This window comes from Mobula hypostoma, chromosome 2 (assembly GCF_963921235.1).
Source record: "Mobula hypostoma chromosome 2, sMobHyp1.1, whole genome shotgun sequence".
In the NCBI taxonomy this organism is placed as follows: domain Eukaryota; kingdom Metazoa; phylum Chordata; class Chondrichthyes; order Myliobatiformes; family Myliobatidae; genus Mobula; species Mobula hypostoma.
The window spans coordinates 245,130,566-245,142,931 of record NC_086098.1 but is presented as its reverse complement, the minus strand read 5'-3'; the positions used below and the strand labels follow the sequence as shown (position 1 = coordinate 245,142,931).

Genomic DNA, 12,366 nt, shown 5'->3' with positions numbered 1-12,366 from the left:
CACAGATGCTGCCTGACCCGCTGAGTTCCTCCAGCCTTTTGTGTGTTGCTTTTGATTTCCAGCATCTCTTGCGTCTCCGTGTACCTGTCCAAATGTCTCTTAGAAGTAATTATTGCACGTGCCATAATCATTTCCTCTAGTCATTCATTCCATATACTGACCGCCTCTGGGTGAAGAAGTTGCCCCTCTGGTTTCTATTAAATCTCTGCCCTCTCACCTTAAATCTGTGCCGTCTAGTTTAAAGCTCCCCAACCCTGGGGAGAAAAGGCTGTGTTCATTCCTTCTATCTAGCTATTGATTTTATACACCTATAAGGTCACTCCTCAGTTTTCTACATACCCTGGAATAAAGTCCTAACCTGCCCAACCTCTCCCTCTAACTCAGGCAAAGAGAGGTCCCGGCAAAATCATTACAATTCTGTTCTGCACTCTTTCCAGTTTAAGTGAAATCCTAGCGAAGTAGCTGGTACTTTCAAATTCAATTATGTAAATCTGGAATAAAACTCAAACAATAAAGTTGAGCGTGCCATGGGGAAAGAAATCCTCCGTCCTCAGCTATTCTGACCGTAATTGTGACTTCTGGTCTATCACAGTGGTTGACTCCTAATTTCCTCTGCAGTTCAGACTCCAGTGGGATGAGCAATAAATTCTGGCATTACTCTCACCAGTGACAAACTCCCTGTGCCTGATCCATGTAGTCTTCCTCAATCCCAGTGCACCTAAGTTCTGAGCACACATATTCTGTGGGCTGAAGAGCTTCAAAGGCCTGATGGCGCAGTGGATAGAGACACTACCTCGTGGCTCCAGAGACATGGCATTTTGCGTGCACGTGTGTGTGTGTCAGTCCCATCTTCCATCATTGCGCGTGTGTGTTTGTGTCAATACCGACCTCTGGCGTTGCATGTGTGTCCAATTTACGCACTCTTCCTGTGACCACATGGGTTTCCCCACAATTCTCCAGTTCCCTCCCACATCCCAACGGTGTGTGTGGTTGGTGGGTTCATCAGAATAGAGGGACGGCCCTTTAGAACTAAGATGAGGGGGAATTTCTCCAGCCAGAGGGTGATGAATCTGTGGAATTCATTATCATGGGAAGCAGTGGAGGCCAGGTCACTTGATGTATTTAAGGCAGGGATTGATAAGTTCATGATTCTTGATGGGTTATGGGGAGAAGGTGGGGGAATGGGGTTGAGAAAAAAAAATCAGCCATCAACTAATGGTGGAGCTGACTCAGTGGGCCAAATGGCCCGATTCTGCTCCTGGTTCTTATGGAAGAGATGAGAAGGGAAAGATTTAAATAGGACTTCAGACACAGCTCTTTCATACAGAGGGTGGTGTGTATGTGAAATGAGCTGCTGGAGGAAGTGGTTGAGACAGGTACAGTAATATCATTTAGAAGCCACTTGGACAGGTACGTGGATAGGAAGCATGCTAAAAGGATGGGCTTATGTGGGCAACTTAGTTGGCATGGAACAGTTGGACTGAAAGGACTTGTTTCCGTGCTACGTGTATGTCTCTATGACTGGCTGCTTGTGTGCTATAGGCTGAACATACATCATGTGCTTGATTCTAAAGAGACTAGCTTTATTTGTCACAAGTACATTGCAGCGTTGAAACACACAGTGAAATGCGCTGTGTGTGTCAAAGACCAACACAATCTGAGCATGTGCTAAGAGTAGCCCAGGCTTCCAGTACCAAGATAGCATGCCCACAACTTACTAACCCTTAACCCGTCTGTCTTTGGAATGTGGGAGGAGACCAGAGCTGCTGGAGGAAACCCACGTGGTCATGGGGAGAACACAAATTCCTTACAGACAGTAGTGGGAATTGAACCCCATTGCAGTCGTTAACTGCTACAATACCGTACTGCCCATTGTAATAATAGTACATTAGAGGAAACTCCGTAGCAAGTCTTGGCTGGCCATCATTTGAGCTCTGTTCTGCTGTTGGGCTGTCTGAATGTACTTTATTTATTTGGCGATACGACACAGAATAGGTCCTTTCGGCCCAGCAAGCTGAACCGCCCAGCAGCACACCTATTTAACCCCACCCTAATCACACTACAATTTACAATGACCAATTAACCTACTGACCGTATGTCTTTGCAATGTGGAAGGGAAGCAGGACGTCTTGAAAAAGCACAAGCATTCATGGGAAGAATGCACAAACTCCCAATGCCCCAAGCTGGAAAGTGTTGTGCTAACGGCTATGCCACCATGGCATCTTTGGTGATCCTGGCCCAACAGCATCTGTGGCAAGGCAACATGCTCAGCTCGGGTGGGGAAACAGCTGGAAGTCCCTCATCTCCTTGCAGCACAGACAGCCCGTGTGCCACACATTAGTTCCTGGCAATGGATAATGCCAAGAATTGCTGGACTTGGGCTCAAACAAGCTGCCAGCTTGTCACTCTTTATGTCCCAGTCTGTTCAGTTTACTCTGCCAGCCATTCAGACCAAGGCTCAATTAACACCACACTGAGTTGTTTAGATTTGCCCTTTCAGTGGTTGGCTGTCCATGCTGAGTTGTTGTCTATAAATTGAATGGATTTAGTGCGGCATTCTAAGTACTGAGCTTTTGGTACTGCAAGGGGTGTCTCACACTTTTATTGTGCTGCTGGGTTTGTTTTGAGAAAATTCCCTAACAATTCGAGGTCTTGTAGAAGCAAGGTAGCAGTTTCCTCACAGATGGATATCCTACTGATCCCTCTTCAACACAGCAGTTAGTTTGAAGGACAGTGGAGAGGGTGTGTGTGATGGAGCAGTGTAGAGGCAGCTTCACTCTGTCTGACCCCAGGAGTGTGTGATGGGATGGTGTAGAGGCAGTTTCACTCTGTCTGACCCCAGGAGTGTGTGATGGGACAGTGTAGAGGGAGCTTCACTCTGTGTCTGACCCCAGGAGTGTGTAATGGACGGTGTAGGGGGAGCTTTACTCTGTCTGACCCCAGGAGTGTGTAATGGACGGTGTAGGGGGAGCTTTACTCTACGTCTGACCTTGGGAGTGTGTGATGGGACAGTGTAGAGGGAGCTTCACTCTGTGTCTGACCCTGGGAGTGTGTGATGGGACAGTATAGAGGGAGCTTCACTCTGTGTCTGACCCTGGGAGAGTGTGATGGGTCAGTGTGGAGAGTGAGAGTCTCAGAGAGAGACAGGGAGAATAGACAGATTCAAGGAGAGGGACAGACCAGAGTTTCAAAGACAGACATAACACAAAAAGCAGCCCTTCGACCTACTGAGTCTGTGCTGACCATCAACCACCTATTTACACTGAACCCACATTTCATTTTCCCACATTCCCATCAACTCCTTGCAGAACTTACCCCTCATCCACACACCATGGGGAGTGACTTTCATCGTTAGGTTGGGGGTGCTGCTGTGCCCGGGCGAAGCCAGCATGGTCACAGGGGGAATATAAAAACTCCACACATGCAAAAAAAAAACAAATGCACACACACACGCACCAGATGTCAACATTGACACCCAGTCTCTGGCACCACGTGTCAACGGTCTACCCGTTGTGCCTCCGCTCCATCTTGAATGCTAATCTGTCTTTTGTTTCTGTGTTCCTGCACACTCCAGGATGGCAGGATTTGATGCCTCAGCGTGGGACGAGGAGGAGGATGAGCAAGCGGACCACCAGTACTACAACGACTTCCCGGGCAAGGAGCCCCCTCTTGGTGGGCTGGTAGACGTCAGGCAGCGGGAAGGGGTGGCGGCACCCAGGAGTTCAGCCGCGTCATCTCAACTGCCCAATCACATGGGAGCCACGTTGGTCAGTGTCCTGTATTGTGCGCCGCACACCGATCAGTTCTCACTGAGCCCCTGCGGTAGTGTAGTCACCAGAAATACTAGCATTCGTCGCCCATCCCTCATTGCCCCTTGAGAGTAGGGTGAGGTGGTGAGCCGCCATCTTGAATCACCATAGTGTGTGTGGGGAAGGGATTCCTCCGGTTCTGATGGGGACAGAGATCTGGGATTCAGACATGGTGATGCTAGCACAGAGTACCATGTACAACTGTGGTCACCCTGTTATGAGAAAAATGTTACTAAACTGGAAAGAGTGCAGTGAAGATTTAAAGGATGCTGCCAGGACTTGAGGGCCTGAGTTATAGGGAGAGATTGGGCTGTTTGCATCTTGAAATGTAGGAGCATGAGGGGGCAACCTTGTAGAACTGTTTAAAATTATAAGCGGCATAGATTACAGAGCCAGTGGCCTGGATTCAATTCTTCTGCATTCTCCCGGTGACTCTATGAGTTTCGTCTGGGTGCTCTGGTTTCCACCCACATTCCAAGGACGTATGGGCTAGGATGTTAGTTGGTCACGTCGATGTAATAGGACAGCCGGGGCTCAATTGGCCAGAAGGGTCTGTTCCTGTGCTCTATTTCCAAATAATTTTTTTTAAATAAAGGAAGTCCATAAGGTCATAAGACCATGACATGGGAACAAAGTCAATCCGCATTCTCTCATGGCTGATTTATTACCCCCTTATCTCCATTCTCCTGCCTTCTCCATGTTATCTTTGACACCCTTACTGATCAACAACATCAATCTCCACTTTAAATGTCATGACTTGGCCACCATGGCCATCTGGAGCAATGAATTCTACAGATTCACCTCCTCATCTCATTCTAAAGGGGCGTCCTATTCTGAGGCTGTGCCTATTGGTCCTAGACTCTCCCACTCTCTAAAAAGGTGGGAGAGTCGCAATTATTTTCCCCAGCGTAGGGAAATTCAAAACTTGGGCATAGGTTTAAAGTGAGAGGGGAAAGATTTAAAAGGATCCTGAGGGGCAACTTTTTCACACGGAGGGTGGTGAGTGTATGGAACAAGCTATTAGACAAAGTGGTTGAGGCAGGTACAGTACTATCATTTCAGAAACACTTGGATTGTACATTGAGGGGTGGGGCTTGGAAAGACGTCAGCCGAATGCAGGAAATCAGGACGAGCTGGGTGGATCCCGTGGTTCGGCTGAAGGGCACATCCGTGCTGTATTGCTGTACAGCTCTGACGTAGCAGGAGTGAATGATGGCCGAGGGGGAGCCTATGGATGATGATGTTTCCCTTGGCAGGAGAACTGGTGGGTTCAGAAAGGATTGTTAGAATAGTCCGTGGTGTGTTATTAGAGACGGTGCACGCTACAGCTGCTGTGGTGGAGGGAGGGACAATTTTGGGGAGAAGGTGGAGCGGGCTGCTTTGTCTTGGCAGTGTGTGTGTATACACGCATGCACGAAGTTTGCACATTTTCCCCATGACCGCATATGTTTCCTCCCTCATCCCAATGAGACGTGGAGTCAGTGGGTTAAACCTCCTCCCCTTGGTGTGTGGGCGGGGTTGGATAGAAAATAAAATGAGATAGGTGTGCATGGTGGTTTGTGTTTGGCACGAACTTCGTAGGTCAAAGGGCCTCTTTCCATGCAGGGAATTACAAAATTAAAATTCATCTAATAGTCTTGTAAACCCTGTGCTGTAGAAATTCAAATGTTTTCAGACTCCTGTCCAGCTGTTTTACTCCCCGTTCACCTCTGTTTTTGTAGCCTGTCGGCCAGGCGTCTGGGAATCTCTACGACATTCGCTCCTCTGACGCTCAAAAGCACCCATCCACGGTACAAGGTGAGCAGCGGCTGGGGTCGCCGATCATTGCTTCTGGGTTACGGACCGATTCCCAGTGGATCAATCAGAGTAACTCACCGAGGTCTGCCAGAGCCCACGCGTTATCAGGGTGTGGGAGGAGAAACACACACAGTCACAGGGAGAACAAGCAGTCTCCACATGTTCACAAGCATACGTGCACGCACACACACAGCGCCAGAAGTTGGGCTCAAACCAGAGTCCCTGGAGCCATGAGGCATTGGCTCTACTGGAAGGCCACTCGGTCCCTCTACCCTGTTCTTATTCAATAATATTGTGGGGATATTTAACTCTTCTTAATTTTCCCAGTGTCCACCTGTATGATGAAAGCTAGTTAACCTGAGCTGTTAACTGTGTGTCTCTCCCACTTCTCCCTCTGCCCTCTCCATCCCTCAACCCCCTCCATCCCTCAACACCCTTCCTTGTCCCTTACCCTTCCCCTTTCCTCCCTCCCTTCTCCTTTCTTCCCTCCCTCCTCCTTTCCTTCCTCCCTCCTCCTTTCCTTCCTCCCTCCTCCTCTGACCTCTTCTCCTCATTGCCCTTCTCCCCTCTCTGTTCCTCTCTCCCTCCCTCCTTGCTTCCCCTTTCTCTCAATGCCCTCCCCCCCACTGCATTCCTCTTCCTCCACCCCCTACTCCCTTTCTTCCACTCACTCCCTTTACTTCCCCTGCTGCTCTGACCTATGAACCCCACTCCCTCCTTCTCCCCATTGTCCCTCTTCCCTCCCTCTCTGTTCCTTTCTCTTTCCTTTCCTCTCTCCCTCCCCTTCTCTCTCAATCCCTCTCTTCCTCTTTCTTCCTCCCCCTCCCTCCATCGCTTCACCACCCTCTACTCCTCTTCCCCCCCCGCCCATAGTGCCACGTGCCTGCTGAGTATTCCCAGCATTCCTCAGGCCAGGCCCGATATTCCTCATCCCCACAGCTTGTCGGGCAATTTCCAGGAAGCCTACCCTCTCTCTCCGCGTACCTGTGGACACCGGGGCACCACAGCGGGTTGCAGCCTGTTTTGACCCGGTGCCCTGTGACCTCCGCAGGTGCCGTCCCAAACAGGTTTACGCAGCCTGGGAAGAGCAGCAGCCGTTCCGACCTGTTCGACGACCCATCGTACGTCAATGTGCAGAGCCTGGAGAAAGGGAAGCCCCAGCCTGGGGCCGCTCACGCCAACGGCAGCACCCAGAAGGACATCTTCGACATGAGTGAGTGTCCCACTGGGAGGAATGTCCCTTCAGAGATTCCGTGAAGTACAGACAATTGTATCGCCTCTCGTCAGGGAAACCAGAGTCACACATTATGGAAACAGACCTCTTGGCCCATCTAAGCTAGTCCCACTTAGCCCATGTCTCTGTAAACCTTTCCTTTCCATGTACCTTTTAGTTCTGTTAATGTACCTGCTTCAACCACTTCCTCTGGAAACTCGTTCCATAGGTGAACCACCCTCTGGGTGAAAGTTCCAAATAAATCTCTCCCCTCTTCCCTCTACCCTCTAGCTCTTGAGTCCCCAACCCTAGGAAAAAAGTCTGTGTGCGCCCCTCATGATTTTGTACAACTCTATCAAGACGCTTCTCAGTCTGCTGCGCACAATGAGTTAAGTCTCAACTGCTCGACCTCTCCCTATCCTTCGATTCCTGGCAAGAACGGTCTCAGCCCAAAATGTGACTGTTTACTCTTTTCCATTGATGCTGCCTGACCTGCTGAGTTCCTCCCAACATTTTGTGTGTGTCACTTTGGATTTCCAGTATCTGCAGTTTTTTTCCTGTTTGCTCCTTATAAATCACATTTGCAGTCCTTCCAGCTTAATGGCATCTTTCCTACAGTAGAATGACCAAAAGCTAGCACAACATTCCAAATGTGGTCCCACTAACATCACATCACAACTCCTGTACTCAGTGCCCTGACTGATGAAGGCCAGCATTCTTCACTGCCCCATCTACCTGTCACTCCACCTTCAGGGAACCATATACTTGTACCCCTACGTGTCTCTGTTTTACAACAGTCCCAGGGCCCGTCCAATGTGTCACACTTAGCAGAGTTAAATTCCATTTGCCATATCTCAGCCCACTTACCCAGCAGATCAAGGTCCCTCCATAAATCCTGACAACTGTCTTCATTGTTTATGACACCCTCAGTGTAATCTCAGGAATTTTTTCCTCATTAGGAAACGTGGAACAGCAAGGATGAATTTAGAGAAACCTGGATATAGAGGGATAAATAATCAGGGGAGGATGATGAGGGGCAGAAAAATAGCAGAGTACAGAAGGACCAAATGGCCTAATTGCCGGATGTTCCTCATTTCAGTCTGTTCATGAGTTTGTTAAGTCAAGTTACAGGTACAATGAAAAACTTGCTTGTTTTAGCATCACAGATACACAGACAACATTTAATTATATTAATTATAGAAGGCAGTGTAGAAAAGCACTCTGAAAAGAAAAATTCCATTCATTTCTGGTTGCCCCTTTGCAGGAAGAATGTAGAGACTTTGGAGAGGGTGCAGAAGAATTCACTTTTATGCTGCCTGGATTAGAGGGCATGAGCTAGAAGGAGAGATTGGACAATTTGGGTTGTTTTCTCTGGAGTAGTGGAGGCTGAGGGGAGACGTGATAGAAGTTTATAAGATTATGAGGGGCATAGAGAGAGCAGACCGCCAGTCTCTCTGTCCCAGGGTCAACATGTCTAATACTAGAGGGCACCTATTTAAGGTGAGAGGGTTAAGTTCAGAGCAGATGTGTGGAGAAAATTTTTTGCACAGAGAGTGGTGGGTGTCTGGAATGTGCTGCCGGGTTGGTTTCGGAGGCGGACACAATAGAGGTGTTTAAGAGGCTCTTGAATAGCACAGGAATGTGCAGAGAATGGAAGGGTTTGAGCATTGTGTAGACACAAAGGATTGATAGAATAGGCAGCCAGCATCTTTTTCCCGGGGTGAAAATGACAAATTAATCCAAAGAAATCAGGTCAAGGTGAGTTTGTTATCATGTATACAAGGACGGTGAGGTACAGACGCAATGAAAGTCTTGCTGCTCATAGATATAGACAGCATGTAAATTATACACAAATTATACAAGGCTTTGAATGGTAAATAAAGGCTGTGCAAAACAAAATACTGGTGCGAAAACAACCCACAATCAGACACAGATCATTTGATTCACACATAGTTAGTCTATATTACACCAGGATATCACTGATAGATTTACCAGGATGTCTCCAGGACTTGAGGGACTGAGTTACCGTGAGAAGTTGGGCAAGCTGGCACTTTATCTCTTGGAGTGTAGGAGACTGATGAGTGACCTTAAAGAGATGTTTGAAGTCATAGGAGATTTGATAGGATTATTGCACAGTCTTTTTCTGAGGAAAGTGGAACAGAGGATGCGGGTATAAAGTTGAGAAGGAGAAGATTTAAAAGGAGCCTGGGGGGGAGCTTTCTCACCCAGAAGGTGGTCAGTATTTGGAACGGGCTTCCAGCAGCAGGGATCAAGGAAGGTACATTAACAGCATTGAAGATGCACTTGGACAGATATGTGGATAGGAAAGGTTCAGAGCCATATGGGACAAATATTCTTATTGTAACTAATAGCATGTTTATGTCTAGCACTGTACTGCTGCCGCAAAACAACAAACTTCACGACGTATGTCAGTGGTAATAAACCTGATTCTGGTCTCTTGCACTCTCAATCCAGAGCCGTTCGAGGACGCACTGAGGTCCCCCCACCAGCTGCCTCTTGCCAGCAGCCCTCCCACGCATATCACAGCCTCCATGGAGGAGCAGCTGCTTAAGGAGGTCTGGTACCAAGGCAAGATGAACCGCAAGGAGGCCGAGAAGCTGCTACGGTCCAACGGAGACTTCCTGGTGCGCGAGAGCACCACCACCCCCGGCCAGTACGTGCTGACCGGGCTGCAGAATGGACAGCCCAAGCACCTGCTGCTCGTCGACCCAGAGGGCGTGGTAAGCTCCAAGTCACACCGCCTGTGTTGGCCTGCGCCCCGCCCCTCTCCAAACTCTCCTGCGAAACACAGGTGCCCGTTTTCTGCTAGGGTAATGGTAACTTCAACGGCGGTATAGGCAGGCAGGGTGGTGAAGGCATTTGGCACACTCTCCTTCAAAGTCAAAGTCATTTACTGCCATATGCATACGTACATGTATGTTGTACGTATGAGTTGAGAGGGAAGATAAATCTGACATAATGAAATGGCACAGCAGACTCGATGGGCCAAATGGCCTAATGCTCCTATGGTCTTGGGATACGCACAGGTACAATGAAGAGCTTACTTGCAGCAGTATCACAGGCACATAGCATCACATAAACATCATTCACTAGAAAAAATTAAGACATACATAATCTTTACAAGAACATCATTAAAACAAAAAATATCCAATTTAGTGATCAAAATGGCTACACTGTTGCTAAACTGAGTCAGTGCTTAATTGGTTTATTATTGTCACATGTACCGAGATACAGTGAAAAGGTTTTGCTTGCATGCCATCCATATCGAGCACTTTGTGTACAAGTACAGTGTTGTGCAAAAGTCCAAGGCATATATATCACCTTACTCTGATGTGGGTCTCTACTAGGAACTGAGAGAGGGAAGTTGGCAGGGAGAAGGGGAATCATCGTTGGGAAGGGAAGGGAGCAGGAAGCACCAGAGGACATGCTGTAATGATCAATAAACCAATTGGTTGGTGTCTCAGGGTTGGGTGTGTCTGCACCCATGCCACCCCCTGGCCCTGGCACTCCTTCTCTTCGACCTGTCTCACACCCTCCCACAGCACAGCACTCCAACCTTGGCTCCTGCCAGATTTACAACCTCACTCTCCACACTATAGTGTCGAATAGAGTACTGTGCAAAGGTCTTGGGCGCCCTAGCTACATGGAAAACCTACAGCACAATACAGGCCCTTCAGCCCACAAAGCTGTCCTTTCTCAGGTAAGAACGTGTCCTTACCTGAGAAATCACATAGGGTTACCCATAACCCTCTATTTTTCTGAGCTCCGTGTACCTGTCCGGGAGTCTCTTAAAAGACCCTATCGTATCCGCCTCCAGCACCGTTGCCGGCAGCCCATTCCACACACTCACCGCTCTCTGCGCAAAAATCTTACCCCTGTACCTACTTCCAAGCACCTTAAAACTGTGGCTTTTCATGCCATTTCAGCCCTGGGAAAAAGCCTCTGTCTATCCACACGATCAATGCCTCTCATCATCATATACACCTCATATACATCTTATAGGTGTGCCAAAGTCTTTTCACAGTATTGTAGATCGAGGCCGTAAGAGCAAACAGAATGAGAAATACAGCGTTACAGAGAAACGCACTGCAAATAGACAATAGGGTGCAAGAGCCACAACGCGGTAAGTTGGGAGATCAAGACTTCATCGGGCAGCCTGGTCAGCATGGACGAGTTGGGCTGAAGGGCCTGTTTCTGTGCCATACGATTCTTCCTTCCACTTTCAACTTCAGGGTTAGGGAGCAGGATATTGGCACAGGAGGAAGGAACCTCTCCATGAGATCAGGACTGATGACCTGTTGCCCCAACATCCTGGGGCATTGTCGTACAATGACCGACTCGAGTTTAACCCCTGGCCCATATATGCCTGAGAAAGTGAGTCACAAATTGTCACAACCCTGCCCCGCTCTTTGGGGAGCACATCCTCACCTTAACTCCGGGGAAACAGGGTGGAATTTCTTGGACTTGTGCACATGCGGTTCCTCTTTTTGTCTCTCCCATCACTTGAAACCCTAATCAAATCAATATTTAAACTGGATCCCAGGGAGGTTGTCCCTGTTACTACCTGCCCTTTTGATAGGAGGGAAAGATCCCACAGCCTCGCTCTTGGAGGGTAAGTTTTCGCAGCCTTTTCTCAGGAGGAGTAGGAGCATTCTCATGCACCGTCCCTTTGTGGGATCTTGCTTTGTGCAGTGGGCAGCCGTATTTTCTGTGTACTTGGTCGTGTCTCCTCCTAATTAATTAACGGGCCTCGTGTTTTTTCATTTATACCCTCACTCCCTCCTCCCCCTCCCCCTTCCCATCCCTGCTCTAACTCACCTTCCCCTCCACCTCTTGTCTCTTTCCCCGCCCCCTTCCCCCTCTCCCTCCCACTCCTCCCCCCTCACCCCTCCCCTCCTTGTCCCAGGTGCGGACCAAGGACCACAGGTTTGAGAGTGTGAGCCACCTGATCAGCTACCACATGGACAACCAGCTACCTATCCTGTCTGCTGGCAGTGAGGTGTGCCTGCAGCAGCCCGTAGAGCGCAGACTCTAGTCCCATGGGCATGGCCCGCCAGGCGCCGCACAGCAGGTCCCCTGCTCCCCTCTGGATGGAAGTGCTGCTATTTGTTGAAAAGCTTTCCTTCCGATGGACGGATAGATGCTGGATTTTGTGAAGGTCATCATACCAACTGGGGGCGGCCGGGAAATGCCTGACATCCATGGTCACATAGTAACCCTCTGGCTCACGGGAGGCTCCGTATTCCTATCCCTGGAAAACTGTGGTTCCTTTCCAGAAACTTTGCACCTTCGTGTGGGGGGTTATACATCTGCTCCAATATTCCTCTTCCCCTCCTCCATCCTACCTCTTTCCCACCCTCTGCTTCCTCCTCTTCCCTCTCCTCCTTTCTCTTCTACTCTCCCTCTCTTCCTCACCTTCTCCATCTTTCTTTTTTCCTCCTTACCTCTTTCTCTCTCCCTCCCTTTATCTCCCTCTCCCTCCCTCTATCTCCCTCTCCCTCCCTCCCTCCCTCCCTCCATCTCTCC

At 49.0% G+C, this 12,366-nt stretch overlaps 1 protein-coding gene across 7 annotated transcripts in view; it reads left to right on the top strand.

Moving 5' to 3' along the window:
- Positions 1 to 11,885, top strand: part of shc1 (SHC (Src homology 2 domain containing) transforming protein 1) — a 115,607-nt gene extending 103,722 nt beyond the window's left edge. For all 7 annotated transcript variants that reach the window (XM_063041896.1, XM_063041893.1, XM_063041897.1 and 4 more), the window contains 5 exons: positions 3,575 to 3,767; positions 5,531 to 5,606; positions 6,658 to 6,819; positions 9,295 to 9,560; positions 11,747 to 11,885. In XM_063041896.1, the coding sequence (XP_062897966.1) occupies positions 3,575 to 3,767; positions 5,531 to 5,606; positions 6,658 to 6,819; positions 9,295 to 9,560; positions 11,747 to 11,875 (826 nt within the window). In that variant the 3' untranslated portion in view covers positions 11,876 to 11,885. The remainder of the gene's footprint in view (positions 1 to 3,574; positions 3,768 to 5,530; positions 5,607 to 6,657; positions 6,820 to 9,294; positions 9,561 to 11,746) is intronic.
- Positions 11,886 to 12,366: the final 481 nt, after the last annotated feature.